The sequence below is a fragment of the Haliaeetus albicilla genome, chromosome 19 (genome assembly GCF_947461875.1).
Source record: "Haliaeetus albicilla chromosome 19, bHalAlb1.1, whole genome shotgun sequence".
NCBI classification, from domain to species: domain Eukaryota; kingdom Metazoa; phylum Chordata; class Aves; order Accipitriformes; family Accipitridae; genus Haliaeetus; species Haliaeetus albicilla.
This window is the reverse complement of record NC_091501.1, coordinates 5,746,831-5,761,489: the sequence shown is the minus strand read 5'-3', so window position 1 is coordinate 5,761,489 and position 14,659 is coordinate 5,746,831. Positions and strand designations below refer to the sequence as shown.

Sequence of the window (14,659 nt, the reverse complement as noted above, 5' to 3'; positions counted from 1 at the left end):
AAGCTACTGCAAAGTCCGACTGAGTTTATTTTTGCGTGAACTACCGCAGGGCTGTGTTAAATAATGTCTGCCAAACTTTGTCATTAGGAGAAATAGCAGTTCTTTTTTACTTAGGCCCACCAGAGGTACCTGGATGGTGCAACCAAAAGCAGAGTATGATGTATCACAACACAGACATGGGGAATGAAACAAACTTACCTTCTGTGCCTCAATGATTTCCTTTCCCAAGCTAATGGCATAGCAAATCTAATAAAAGAAATATATGTAAAGTTAAGGTTTGGTTTGGTTTTTTGTTCCTTAACTGGGACTAAAACACAGAAGTGTCAATGCAAACTTAAGTCTTAAATACAGGTCTAAAAGCAGAGGTGGAATACCAATTCACTATGCTAACTACATAAAAATAAAACTGCCTTAGGTTCTGCTTCAGAGCTCACTTAGGCTGGTAAATCTTTGTACTCAGTTAGTTTTATTCACCAAACTTAATTGCCAAACCTGGGGGATATCTTCCAGTGCATGTAAGAGTTTTAGTGTTTTAAGACAGAAATTCTCCAGCACATTCCTTATTTTTAATAATCTGTTATTATCATACGCAGCAAGCACCCAGAAGTGTTAACACAGGATGGCCGTCTTGTCTTTGAAAGCTTTATTAATGTACATCTCAACATGGCTGATGCTGATTTTTGTTAGTGCTGGTGCCAGACACACACACTTTCCCCTCTCTCTTAACACTGGTATTAGCTATCACATCCTTTCGTCCTCACTGCACATGCTGCTGCATTATCTATAAATTTGGTCCTTTTTAGACATAAGCCATCAAAGGCTTGAATGTCAAGGCATGTTTTCCTGGCAAGAAATTGAGCTGCTCTTGCTTCTGTCGCCCTGCTTCCCAGATGTGCAATCAAGAAGCCTAAGACCTGTTTTCTAAATAAAGTATTTTATTAAGTGTTATGCAAACCTTTTCCCCTTCTGTGTTGCTCTCAAAAATATATGCGCTCATGGATTCTTCTCCCAGAGTCTCACTGAGATGGACCACAAAGCCAATCAGTCGCCTGTTATCCTGATGAGCAGCAAACTGTGTCACAGTGGCAAGTTCAAACTGGAAGAGTATAACAAAGAATTTATTTTTTTAACCAGAATTTGGTTAGCCTGGTCAAGAACTCAAGTTCATGTCACTGAGTATTCAATGCTGTGGCAGAAAACCAAATTCAAAACAAAAGTTACTTACACTTGTTCGTGTAACTTGTGTTTGAGGATCTATTAACCTGCAATTATGTGTAGGGGAAAAAAAAAGTAAATTATTTTAGCGTGATTCTCAGTAATGTCAGGGTGCTTTATAACAGTAAGGCAATCACTATAGCAATTTTACAGATGAGGAAACATCTGCACAGAATCGAATGCTTTATCTCCGATTTCAAGTCAGTTGATGGCAAGGTTCAACTCTAGACCCTTACTCTCAGCCACCTGACACGTACAGGCCGTAGTATCTTTCTGAATCACTGATCTGGTCAGCATCCCGAGTGTGCGGGCTAACACACTAATATGCACAAGGACATAAAACACCCTCCAGCTGACGTGAATGTCTTGTATCAACATATTCTACAGTGACAGTACTGACAACAGGTCAGCGATAGCTCTTTTGCTGCTACTACATGCAAGGACAGAGAATATTCCAATGTGGGTTTTTTTCAATCTTTTTCTGTATCTTTGCAGGCCCTTATAGTCCCACTGCATCCCCTAAATTTTGGTAGGATGTTCTTACAACTTAGGATGATGATTTCTACATACTACAGAGTAAGAAAAGAGACATTTTTACTAAGTAAAGTGAATCTCAGTATCTTGCTCCCTCAAAGAGTGTATTTCTTGGAAAAACAAAACCAGAAATACTTTACTAATCACAAGTTGTATGAAAACAGAATGTGACAAGTTGAAGGTCTTACAGTACCTCAAGTTCTTGCTGGTGACCATGAGATGGGATTCAGTCATACGGAATATGTTGTGAATGGCACGAGCAGCTAACACTTGTCTCATAGCTTCATAAATCACCTCACTTGTTTCATCTGTCTGAACAGCCATAGATCCTAAAAACCGAACTACGAACATCTGCTGCAAAAGTGAATCTGGAAGATAAAAGGCATGACTTCCTTCACTGTGCTACTCCAATTTTCCAGTAGCTGAAGTTATCAATGAAATTATTTTTTTCACTTTGGAAATTCAACAGTAAACCTGCGGGTGGTGACTGTTGTGAGTAGTGACTTCCTGCTATGAGCCAGGCAGTGCTCTGACCCAGTTTTAAACAGTGCTGGTGCTGGCAGCTAGTGGGGAGGGGGCAGGGCGTGGAAATCACAGTTGCTTGGCAGCTTTAAAAGTGTAACTGGTCCTTTATGCCTTATTTGATTAGCTAGTAAAATGCACTTGCCTATCTCGTTATCAGGTGCACTTAAACTGTGGTAAGTTTATGATTGTGCACAAGCCTTGGCTTCCACCAAATTAACTCTTATCTTTAAACCTTGTACATTGCTCACGTTCTTCTATGTCCTTCTGACCTTCCATGCAGCTGGTTCCAATGAGATTTTCATTAAATCCTTCCTTGCTCATTGACTATCACCGTAAGACTCCTGTTTACAACTAAGTAGCCATCATTTGACCAGGCTCCGTTTACAGTTGGTGGTGAGCAAGGTAAAGCAGGATGACTCCTGCTGAACATGACTGTTCAAAGGCCACAACAGCTGTGTCTACGTTGCACAAGAGACCACAGAGAGCGTTAAGCATCAGCTTGAGCTGAGCTACGCAGATCCGCTTGTGCAGCCGGAGACGCAGGGCAGTCACCTCAGCAGTGTGCTCTCTCTCTGCGTGCTGCGGCTGCTGTGAGCGCGGAGGCACCCGCTTGTCACAGCTACACTGCTGTCCTGCAGTGGGATGGCACCTGCAAGTGAGAGTGTTCAGACCAGTAGGTTCTGCGAGTAGTTTCCTGACAGGGGCTGTGGGTTCCAGACAGCGGTTGTAACTGGCACAGCGGAAGAGAACAGCCAGGGTCTGAGCCCTGCGTGTGCTGGTAGAGGCAGGTCTTTTGCTGGCATGTCACTGGGAGGAGGGAAAGGGGGCAGCAGTAAAACTCTTTTGCTGAAAGAGACACATTGCTGCAGCTAGCTATATCCTGGGCCTCTGTGAGATTTAGATTGTGGATTTCAGAGTACATGTGGGTATGAAATGGCTACTAAGCAGCCTCAAACTTGAGGCAGAATTATAATACAGTCCCATCAAACCCTTTCTAAAGAAGTCAACAGCTACTTTTTAAAAAAAAAAGAAAAGAAAAATTAAAGACAAAACCCAAGCAAACCAAATCTTTTTGCCTTTAAACATTTGAAATAAACCTAAACTGGAATACAGCTTGGACTGTCAAGGAAAAAGGTGTTTCTTTTCACAGATAGAGATGTTTAAAAGACTGGCTTCTGAAAGGTAACTACCTTCAACTGTACTATGGGCCTGTTACCACTGCTGCATGGTGTCAGGTGCTTTCATTAAGAGACATTGGATAGCTCACAGCTGAATTAGGCCTAAAATCATGACTAATTTTGTCTGGAAAATAGAAGCACTGACCTTCCTCCTCATCTTTACTGCTGTCTTCTGATTCCCCAAATGGGTTTGCACGCCTATGAAATAAGAATAAAAACTAATTATGGATTCTGGTCACCACACATACACTGCAATACCCGTTTTTGTCCCCTGAAATCGCTCAAAGTGATCGATCACTGTCTCTGGTCATACCTGCCACCTCTGTTCTGGTCCAGGAATTCTGTGGCAGGCAGTACGATATCAAACTGAATTGGTGTTCCAGGAGCAATGAGTTGTGTGGAGTCTTGAATTCCAGCTGATTCACTGGGAATTATTTTATCATTTTCCATATTCCTTACATTCTGGCTAAAGTGAAAATGGAAAAAAATGTTTCAATCAATCAATGACACCCTATCTTTGCTCTGGAAGGGAGACAAGATTATTCAAAAATCCAAAGTGGGATAGAATCACTATACATAAACATAAATAAGAGTATTTTCCTATTTACCTGTTACCGAGGACTCTAATAAAATCTCCATTTTATTTTTTTGTACCTGAAATTAATTAGGGAAAAAGTAAATGCTGGTACATTACACCTGAACACAGACCAGCTCTGAGCGTGGGCAGGCTTTCAGCAATACATTGCTGTTTGCCTCCCTCCCCTCTAGCTGCTGTATGCACATCCCCATTATCAGTTCAAATAGCAGAGACCTGGACTTGTGGCTACAGGTGTAAATGGCAATCCTGACATCTTTTTAAGACCTTACTTGGCCACGGGCTTGTCACAATGTGATAGTTAAGAAGCAGCGTTACACACTGGGTCAGATTTCTTCCTGCACCTTTTCTCAAAGAGAATGAAATTCTAAGTTTCCCACAGCTACAGAAGTTGTAACAATACACATCACTACACATGGTACACTGGGTTTATTAGCAGCATCCTTCTATTTCTAGAAAGTTTTCTGGTTGCACACAGATGTAAGAGTGACTTGAGAGATTACTTGTCAAAGAAATAGCTATTTCCTTTGGCCAGTGAAATAGCTGGCAATACTCTTCTATTTATAAATCTCTAATCAAAGTGAAACAGCTGTACTGTGAATAAAATTAGAAAGAAATTGACTGGCACTCTCCATGGCTATAGGGAATCTTTGGAATCTGTAAGCAATCATAATAAAGGGAATCATAAATCATAGCAAAGGCACTAGCCTGAGAGGCAGAAGATCTGGAAAAGGTTTGAATTTCTAGAAGTATCTGAGTAAAAATTTAGAATTTTCTGACAAAACTAGCAGAGAAGTCCCTTCATGTTGAAGTCAGTGTGACACAAACTTGCCCTATTTTATTTATCACACTGCTTCTGAAAGCAGGATTTCAGTCCAGCACTGAGCTTGAAAGCCAACTCTGATGATGAAGTCTGAAGAACTCCCACTGAGCAAGATGCTAGGATCATGTGGACATAAAGAAATGATACACAGAATATGAATTTTGAATATAAGCCTATCCTAAAGAATTATTAACAGTTTTTGAAGGAGGGGAGCTTTATTGATTGACCTGGATGAGCACAAGAGAACCATAGTAATTATTCTGACAGCTGTGTAAGGCATATTCCTGTGACAGAATGACAGGAACTGCTTGAGGTAATATGCAAGAATATACTTACTTCAATGTATACTGGGGACTCCGCTGTATTACCTACATTACAAATCATTCCCTTACAGCAAAGCACTTACAAGTAAAGCATTGCGTTTGTTTCTGAAGAAACAGCAAAATCCCAGTGGCAACCACAAGAAGCTTCAACGCTGTGATGTGGAGCAGTAAGCATTACCCTCAACACTTAGCATCTCTTATGGCTATCAGTAGGAAACATCAAAAGTAGAGGAATTTGCTGGAATGCACAGGCTTGTAAAGCCAGGGCCTAGACAGGGCTTTCTCCTGGGTGACGCCCCATAAAAAGAGCATGACTGAGCACGGAGTCTCTAGTCTGTGCAAGTGAGACTGTTACCTGGGGTGGTGAACTTCATTTTTTTTCCCAAAGCTGGTAATGGGAGTCACTGCTTGTAGGGCTGTCTGATTTAACTTGATTGCAGCTGCCTATGAAAACAAGACCAAACAGCTCTTTTACACACGTACTTTACATTGCCATGTAAAGAACAACAGGAAAGGAAGTTGGAAGGAATGGACTGAAAGATGGAAACAAGCTCCCACCTCTGGATTGTCAGTGAGATAGATCTGTCTGGAGATGTTGTTGATGGCACATATCCACTGGAAGGGAAAAAAATGAAATTGAACTCTTCGAGCTCATTTGTATACAAGAATAACAGCATTAAGAAAGTATTTTTACCTCCTCATATTCTTTCTTGCTTTCTGCTTGAAGGGTTATACCCCTAAAACATAAACATAGTGTATGAGTGCTAACAGTGGACACCAGGACTGTTTGACTCCAGGCCTTATAATAACATCACCAAGCTTTGTAACTATTAACCATCTAAGGAACAAAAATCACGAATAAGCTGTAGCTAAAGGATACTGCATGTGCTGTTCAGGCAGTTGTGGGGGAGGATGGGAAGGAACATGCTTTTAATTTGGAAACACCCTTCTGGAAACCCCAAAGGCTTACTATTATAGCAAGCACGTTTTACATGAAACAGCATCTGAAAGGGTAGGTGTGACTGACTGTCCTCAAATAAAACCTGTCACATACGCTTTGCCTGTAGGAGTAGTGATCTGAAAGCAGTATCTTCTGTCTTCACAGTCTACAGCCATAACAGAGCAGTTGTCCAGGTCCTGAATCAATCCTCCAGCTACTGCTCCCCTTGGCTGACACATCAAGTTGCCACCTTGAGTGAAGAAATACAGTCTTTCCCAAGTTGTAGTCACCAGACCTGTTTTACTAAAGAGAAGATGCAGTGATAAAGACTCATTACTATTTAGAAATTACTCCGAACATATATGAAAGTGCAAACATATCCTGATGCTAATCTGAACTTTATGTTCAGCCCTGGAATTTTTTTTATGATAAGTCTCTGTTAACAAGTAAAAGTAGCACCTACTCTTAGCAGAGACTAATCTTTAATGAAAGCTGAAGAATTAAACTAATTCCAAACATTCCAAGTTAAAAACATTCTCTGCAGTATCTCCCAGTTAAGGAATAAAAAAATTATTGGTATTAACTGACATGAAATACTATTAAGCTGGATTAAAAAAAGTATTTTCAAGCTGAAGAGCAGCATGAGCAATTTCACCACAAAGAATCATTAAAAAAAAGCATCTTCTGCAAGTAGTATCTCAGAGTCCATCTTCTCCCTAGCTATGGAGTCCTATTATATTGTAATACAGCTCTTAGAATGCTCTGAGAAATTAATAAATGTCCACTCACAAAAAAAAAAATTATCAAACAGACATAAACTGATATTTAATCAATCACATAAACAGGGTTACTATATGCCACCAATATACATAGCTCCTGCAGAAGCTGATGAAAGATTTTATTTGGAAAAATCTGCAGAGGTAACTCTACGTATGGTATACATTCAAAGTTACACACTTATACTGTCCATAAAGCTTTTATTTATGTAAAGGAGGTCGTTTATGAAAACACATATTAACTACAAAATATAGCTGTTTATTTTTTTAAACACTATGTCTTCTTTAGTCCTAAGAACTGGGAACAATCTGAACCCAGACCCATCAATTTCTAATTTTTAACCACTTGAATGCAGGAAATCATCCCTGTAAGTGAATTCAAACAGAAGTAAACTTCTGTTTTCAGGAAAAGAGTCTCAAATGCCTCTTTTAGGCCTCTAAAACACATTTCCAAAGATGACAGAGATACTTAGGAGCTGAAAAGTACAGCTACCACAGTGATTCAGGGGCCTCAAACACCATTACCTGAGGAGTCTTTATGACCTTAAAAAAAAAAAAAAAAAAAAAAAAAAAAAGTACCCACTAGTCAGCAACTAAACAAACTGGAGAGTAGCAACAGTTGTCTTACTTTCTAAGATTAAGGTAGCCAGCCTTCTGGATGAGATTTCTATTGATAGCAGGTGAAGTTACATCAGAATCTGGGGTGTAAACAGATTCATTAACTGCAATTAAGTCCTGCTGGGATACCCTCATTTTTTCAGCTTCAGCATCCAGTTCTCCCTGTATGCTGGAAAAAAACAAGAACCCCAAAGCCATCGTTAGTCAGTTTATACCAGGATATAGCTAACATCTGTAAGCCAAAATGAACAAAAATACCAGTTGAGATTATATTGGAGAGTAATGCAAAGATAAAGTTTATTTTTAGAACAGATTTTATAGGAAATATAATGTAATACTACATGTACAAGGCCTTCTCTAAGGACTAGATAAATCAGTGCAATTAGGAAACAATGGAAGAAAGAGGCATACAATAGGGAACTACTCCAAGAAAACGTCATCTGAGCCTAAAGAGACAAGGTGCATATGCTCTGAAGGTATTAAAAATGGTTTAAGGAAAATATGGCTATCTTTGGCAGGCTGGCAGCAGAAGCACAGCCAGGATTTCCCCTTGCGCTTTACTTTGAAAGCCTAGCTTGAAGATGTTAATCTCATTATGTCTCATACAGTAGCTATGCTTTCTTTTTTGCAATTTATACTAAACATAGTTATCTTCTTTCCCCAAGCAGTATAGAGAGACAGTGATCAGAATTATGAGATTGTTTTGTAAGACTGAAATGAACACATGAGAAATGCTTAAGTGTTAAGACTGAAGAGTTAAGTTTATTTTTTGAGAGAGACAGCTTCTAAAAGCAATGCTTGTATGAATTTACACTGCTGAACATACATACATGTTGCCCTGGTATAGCAGCACATATCATGTGGTATAGCAGCATATATAGCAGCACACATCATTGTGTTAGTCTGTTTCATGTTAGCTTATTTCCAGCTTTTCTGCATCTTTAGAAAGCTGAGACTTCCTAAGCTCCCAGATCACCTCCGAAATGAGACCAGCTGTGTGCATTGTACCACCTAGCCAAGTCATATGAGAGGCTGAGTCTTTGTAACTCAGCTCTTCTCTTACATGTTTTTACACTGTTAGCAATATTGACTATATAAATGAAAATACTTTTAAATATGAAGACTCAGTTTCACAGTCAGCTTAAACAGATGCAAGACTACATCACTGCTGATATTCTGTAACTGCACAATGGGTCTCATCAGCTTGTTGTTCCAAGACAAACCTGACGAATAAAAAGCTTTCAGCTTGATTAGCAAGCAGATCTGACTCATGGAGGCCTTGTGATCCCCAGCACTAAAGAAAGAAAGGAGTGGGCAGCACGGTTTTCAGTGGCTGTGTAATCTTAAGTCATGAAACCATGTCCTGTGTCAGTAATTGTTAAGCTGCACAGTGTCATTCAGAATTTTGCAAGCTTCTCTTTTGGTTTTTTCCAAAGACGTCACACTCCTGTACTAGTTACATTTGAGTTGTACTTTCAAGCTTTGCTGTGTGACAGACTTAAAACACAAAAACCAGACTCGGCAAACCAACTGAGCAGCCTATTTTTGATTCTATTTACTACTGCGTACTATCCAGAATTCAAATCCATCAGACTTTGGAAAACAAAGGCTTATTCTATGGTGAGGATACAATGGCAATATCCTTACTGTACCTATAAGATACAAGCAAGGTGGTCTAGCCTTACCAAATAAAGGACACTATTTCAAGTGAGTTTAAAATCTCTCCTCCAGTCTGTACAAATGCTGTGTGGACTGTGGAGGGATTTATTTCAGAAGTGAGTGCGAAAAGATATGTAAGTATAGAGGCACAGGAAGTAAAGCATCATTCAGTGAAAGAATCTACTATACAGGGAAATTACTTCTAACACTGTTCTCAAATTAACAAGTATGCATTATTTAAAATGCTACCAGAGGCAGAATAAGTAATGATTTGGATACAGTCCAATATGAAAGGTATGAAGCAATAAACTGAAGGACTCCGTTTAGTGTTCCAGCTGATTAACGTTCTAATATGATTACATTTTAAATGTAAAGTTTACATTTACAGGGACTTAATTAAAAAGAAAATGTCAATCTTCATTACAAGTGGGGGGGCAGGAGGGGAAAGAAAAAATAATCACAAAATTAGGAGTATAAAAGTGAGGCAGTTTATTGAAATAAGGACTTAGCCAAAGCAGATTGAACTCAGTTGTCTATACTGGATGCAATGAATATGTTCTGTAGGGCAAGGAGTTTTGTTTGCCTTGTGTAGCTACAACATCAAACACTACAGGCCCTAAATCCTTTCTTGGGAGGTTAATGCATTATTGTTACAGTATTATTACAGAAGACCGAGCAAGTATAAATACCTCTAGTTCAGAATGCACTTTAACTCTGTTATATTAATTCTGTTAACCCATTTCAAGCCCAGATTCCATGCTCTGTGTCCATGAAGAGACACAGCGATGTAAGAAAGCATGTGAACATTTTACAGTGCATAGTTCCCAGCTATACTGTAAAAACACTCTCTGCAGTGCAATGCCAGCATTTTCCTTTACATGTACAACCATACCTCCTTTCCACCTGCTGCTTTAACAAAATATGCCCAACAGTGCAATGCAATGCAAGCATGGAAGGACTCTCATGAGAAAGAAAGAGGCACTCTCTGTTATGTGCTGAAGGTTACAGTGCTAAGTATTGTGTTACCTTTGAACCATGTCTGAAACAGATGACAAAAAGCTGTCCATTCTTTTGGAAAACATCTCTGCTCCTTTCTTAAAAAAGTTGATCTGAAAAATAAAAAAAGAATGGAATACTGGAAGTTATCTTGGCTTTGGCAGACAAATAACAGATTGTGGGGACTGTGTTAACAGCGACTCCATTATGACTGATACTTTTGGCTGGCGATCAAACACATGGCCAAAACCAGCTGTATTGCCTTTCTTTGTATTTCTCACTTTTGCAACTTTCCACCCTTTCACACACACATATGCCATTGGCTGCGGACAGGTATGTTTCCAATGAACTTGCTAAATGACTGAAATAAGGGAACAGGTAGCCTCCTCCCATACTAGCACTGTGCAGAATTTGGTCTAGTGGTTTACGAGTCACTGTGTGCAATGCCACCATATCAAATGGAATGGGACACAAATCATCCATTAGATCTAGTAGTCCAACCTAGACAACCAACTCCAACCTGGAAATTTTTAAACTGCTATAGCAAAGTCAGTCAGGAAAGTGAAGTGTAGCTGTGCTTGCAGAAGCCTCCAGGACAATTAGTTATATCAACTACAGATTTATAATGGATTTTGTTCTACTGAAGGAGCTAAAAAAGCTACTAAGGCCAAAGCGCACATTTTGTGACAGAAGATGAATTCACTTAGCTGGTATGGCTCAGCAGGCACGCAACAGCAGCAAAGCACTCAGTGTAGACTTAGCCTTGGATTACCTGCTGCGGGGCACACAGTCATCATTAGGACTTACTGGCAACTGTGTGAAACATGGACATGGCTACTGCATTTATGCAATTAATTAGCTTTTTTTAAAAAAAATAAAATCAGTGAACTACTCCAGAAAGAGATGGAAAAAGCAAATTCTTGGCTGTTAAGCAATTTATTAGCTCTTTCATCCAATTTTACTTGCGATTCCACTCCTTTTCCCTAACGCTGGGACGTGGGATTCCTCTTACCTGTAACTCAGATTTCTGCAACCATGTTATTGACCACAGACTCCCTTTACAGACACAGGAAAGAAAGCACACTTTCTTAAGGAATGATTCACCCACTGTATTTCAGAAGCCTACTTCAGGAGGGAAGAGCTCTAAATTCCACTGATGATATGACTGACACGCCTAGCTTAGATATTGATGTCAGTTTTCAGTCAAACCAACCCTATATTAGCCACTGCTTCTTCCAAAAATCCCTTACGGCCTGCTCATTCATTGGAAATGTGAAATATGAGACACGTTTTGAGTAATTAATAAATAAAATATTTATTTTGGCTGAAGGGCAGTTCACAGTATGTGAGCATCAATATCAACTGGCTTCTGGCTACTCAGTCATTCCCATGACAACATAAGACTCTCCTGTATAAAGCACTGAGATATGGCAGTTTTGCCAGATAAAATACAGGGAAAGAAAGTTCTGTTTGGCTTCCAGTAAAGGAAACCAATACAGTTCTTTCACTTAGTATAATTACAGCAGAGAAGCAGTTTGAACTCCCATGGTGGGGAAAGTGACTGGATTCTCATTTATTACCTATTTTATATAGGGCATATGATCTGCTAAAGACACAGGACAGTGGAGATGATGAACCACACTACAATCTCAAACAGAGCACTGCATCCATTTTTTCTGTTTTCACAGCCCAATTCTCATTTTCCCAATGCTTTCTTTCATCAGTATCAAATCACAACAGACCCTTAAAATGGGTGGGAATAAGAATCAAGTGCTGTGAAAATACTAGTTTGTTGACCCACCTGACCCACTGGCGAGTTGGATTATCAGTATTACTACCGCATTTTACAGACTTGAGAAATGCTCTATCAAATTGCTGGCAGAATAAAGATTAGAAAGAGGATTTGCCAGCCTTATGCTCAATCCACTCTACTGTTTGGTCTTTCCACTTCTCCAGTGCATGCTCTGTTCCCTATCGCGTACACTCCTCATCAGTATGCTGAACGTTCTGTGCCAGGAAGGGAACTGCTACATAGGAGAGTCTGTGCAGACAGAGTAAACAGTGGAAGTAAATGCTGCTGCGCTGATAGCTTAGCCATGAAAAAATTAACCTCAGGCTGATTTTGCATGTTAAGTGTACTAGATTTTTTTTCATTTGTGTCTTTCCTGAATATCTAAACATTCAACTATCTTCCACAGACAACACCAGTTGTTAGAATCTAGGCAAGCTGAATAAAGTTCCTCCCCACCCCCCCTCCATTATCACTTGTCAGTTCTCAAAAAAAATTTCAGAGCTACAATGTTTTACTTTTCCCAGGTGTACAGACTTTACTGTCAGTACCTGTCCTCTTGTATATCCTAGCATAGGTTCCATCATTGCCACTCTCTTCCTGTACTGCAGAGCATTCAGGGCACAGTAATATTGCAGAGATGAAAGGTGCTGCTTTCTTCTTGCATTTGCCACTTCTTTTGCCACTTCTGCCTTAAGCTGAATAAAAATTGATAAAGAGGTTGACAAAGTGTTACTGTGCATATGGATTTATTTACTGATTATTTTCAAGTTATCTTTAAACAACTCTCATTACAGAACTTCTCCACATTAAAATGAAGGATGAAAAACTAAGAAAGCAAATCCAAAATCCAAAGCAAGTACTTCAAGCCCTTCTCTGTCAAGATACTTAAGCATTTGGGAGGCCCCTGTGACTATAAACTACGTAACTACCACAACTAAAATTCTGGATCTGCTCTCAGTGCAAGGAATTTATTAGCAGCTGAGATCACAACGCAAGCCTGCAAGCGCAGAATTCAGAGATGAATAATTCACAATATGCTATATCACATTCTGTTCTGTAATGCATTTCCTTTAAAGGACCATCCTGTAGAACTGATGCGCTCTTAGAATAGGGCCAATCACACGCTTTTTGGCATACAGGGATATATTCTGGAATAGTGGTCCAGTGAGCAAAGAAGAAACGTAAAACAATCCCACCAGAGTTATGTGTACTGTAAGTGGAATGACAATCCATACAGAGAAACTTAGCAGGAAGGTAGATGCGAAAAAATGGAATGCTTTATAAACAGCAGACACAAGGCTTCATGACAGTTCACAATGAATTGTACCCAGTGATACAGCATCATCACATCAGCTGTACAACAGTAGGCCTATACAAATCTATTTATAGCCTTTTGGATTGCCACTGTGTGAAGAGCTCCCCTGGATCTGAAGGGCTCTAGTTCAGCACAATACTTGATCACTTGCCTAACTTGGAGAAAACAGGTATAACTTTGCTGAATTGATGTTTAAAAGCTTTGTGTCTGCTTGGAAACGAAATCACAAGTACTCTTGAGCTACTGTGAATTTAACTGATGAACTCTCCAAAGTTCATAAGTGAACAATGATGCAGACAGAACAGCTGATGAAAACTTTTCCTTTTCCCTTTCACGTTTGTTACCTTTTCATTTTCTTTCCTTTTCGGTAACCTGCTATACTTTGCCATGGACACGTCATGTTCTGTAGACAAGGAATATTATTTTTTTTAGAAATGTGATGTGTGTGTGCGTAGATTAAAAATGTCTTCTGTGATATAATAGGTGCATACCATTAGAAACAAACAAAACACGGAAACATACCATTGCTAGCCAGGCCAAAAAGATCCTTCAACGTGCTTACTTCTGGAAAAGAGAAATTAAATATTCAAAGTAAAAACAGCTGTAAACACTTTGTTCAACTGAGACCATTCATGGCACATTTAATGCCTAAGTCACTCCAATCCTTTCAAAGCAGAGATGCATAAGTTGTGCCTGTCTTGAAAATGATAAACCAGATCAACTGCTAGAGAAATGAACAGGCAGATAGCAAATTAAGAGTTGAGCGAGTTTACTTAATTGAGCAAGTTATCACTATGAAGAAGATTCCTTATCTGCCAGTGTAATTTACCTAAAGAAGCACCATTTAAGTATGCTTGTTATGACAAAAGGCCCACCACTATCATAAAAGATAGGCAGTTCTGAACAATTTCCTGACAATGCTTATGTGATATCTAAGTCCCAGAGACATATGAACTAAGCCCCTTTCCTGTACATGAGTCTTCATCAACGTGGAACATTTTTTGCAAAGTTCCTCTGTGAAAAGAAATATGTATCTAACACATCTGACTGCTGGCTATGATGCTTACAAAACAAACACTGGCCATGAGTGTCTGATGCAGGTAGAAGGAAGAGAAAGTAAACAGGCAACTCAACTTTCACAAGTGTTGGGTACAAGCTACTCTCAGTGTCCATACCAATGTATGCTGCAACCGGCAAAACCCTTCTCAAAAAGCTACAGAGAATGCACGTTCACAGAAACAGACATTATGCAACTGTGAAAAGAATAAGGGGAAATTGTACAATGTCATCATGGTCTCTGATTATTTGTAACAACCTACACATTAATCAGCTTCATGCCACCTTTTTCTCCCTAGAACACTTCCTCATGA

The 14,659-nt window shown here is 39.4% G+C and overlaps 1 protein-coding gene across 3 annotated transcripts in view; it reads right to left on the bottom strand.

Moving 5' to 3' along the window:
* The window catches only part of APPL2 (adaptor protein, phosphotyrosine interacting with PH domain and leucine zipper 2), a 36,780-nt gene that overhangs the window by 1,767 nt on the left and 20,354 nt on the right, over window positions 1-14,659 (bottom strand). For 2 of the 3 annotated variants that reach the window (XM_069807418.1, XM_069807417.1), the window contains exons 6-20: window positions 13,812-13,853; window positions 13,634-13,692; window positions 12,523-12,669; window positions 10,213-10,295; window positions 7,538-7,696; window positions 6,248-6,436; window positions 5,888-5,930; window positions 5,752-5,808; window positions 5,549-5,637; window positions 3,766-3,918; window positions 3,598-3,650; window positions 1,943-2,117; window positions 1,226-1,262; window positions 956-1,096; window positions 199-246 (exon numbers count right to left, since the gene is read on the bottom strand). In XM_069807418.1, coding sequence (XP_069663519.1) covers window positions 199-246; window positions 956-1,096; window positions 1,226-1,262; window positions 1,943-2,117; window positions 3,598-3,650; window positions 3,766-3,918; window positions 5,549-5,637; window positions 5,752-5,808; window positions 5,888-5,930; window positions 6,248-6,436; window positions 7,538-7,696; window positions 10,213-10,295; window positions 12,523-12,669; window positions 13,634-13,692; window positions 13,812-13,853 — 1,475 coding nt within the window. Of the gene's footprint in view, window positions 1-198; window positions 247-955; window positions 1,097-1,225; window positions 1,263-1,942; window positions 2,120-3,597; window positions 3,651-3,765; window positions 3,919-5,548; window positions 5,638-5,751; window positions 5,809-5,887; window positions 5,931-6,247; window positions 6,437-7,537; window positions 7,697-10,212; window positions 10,296-12,522; window positions 12,670-13,633; window positions 13,693-13,811; window positions 13,854-14,659 lie in introns of all 3 variants that reach the window. The other variant, XM_069807416.1, reaches the window with a different exon arrangement.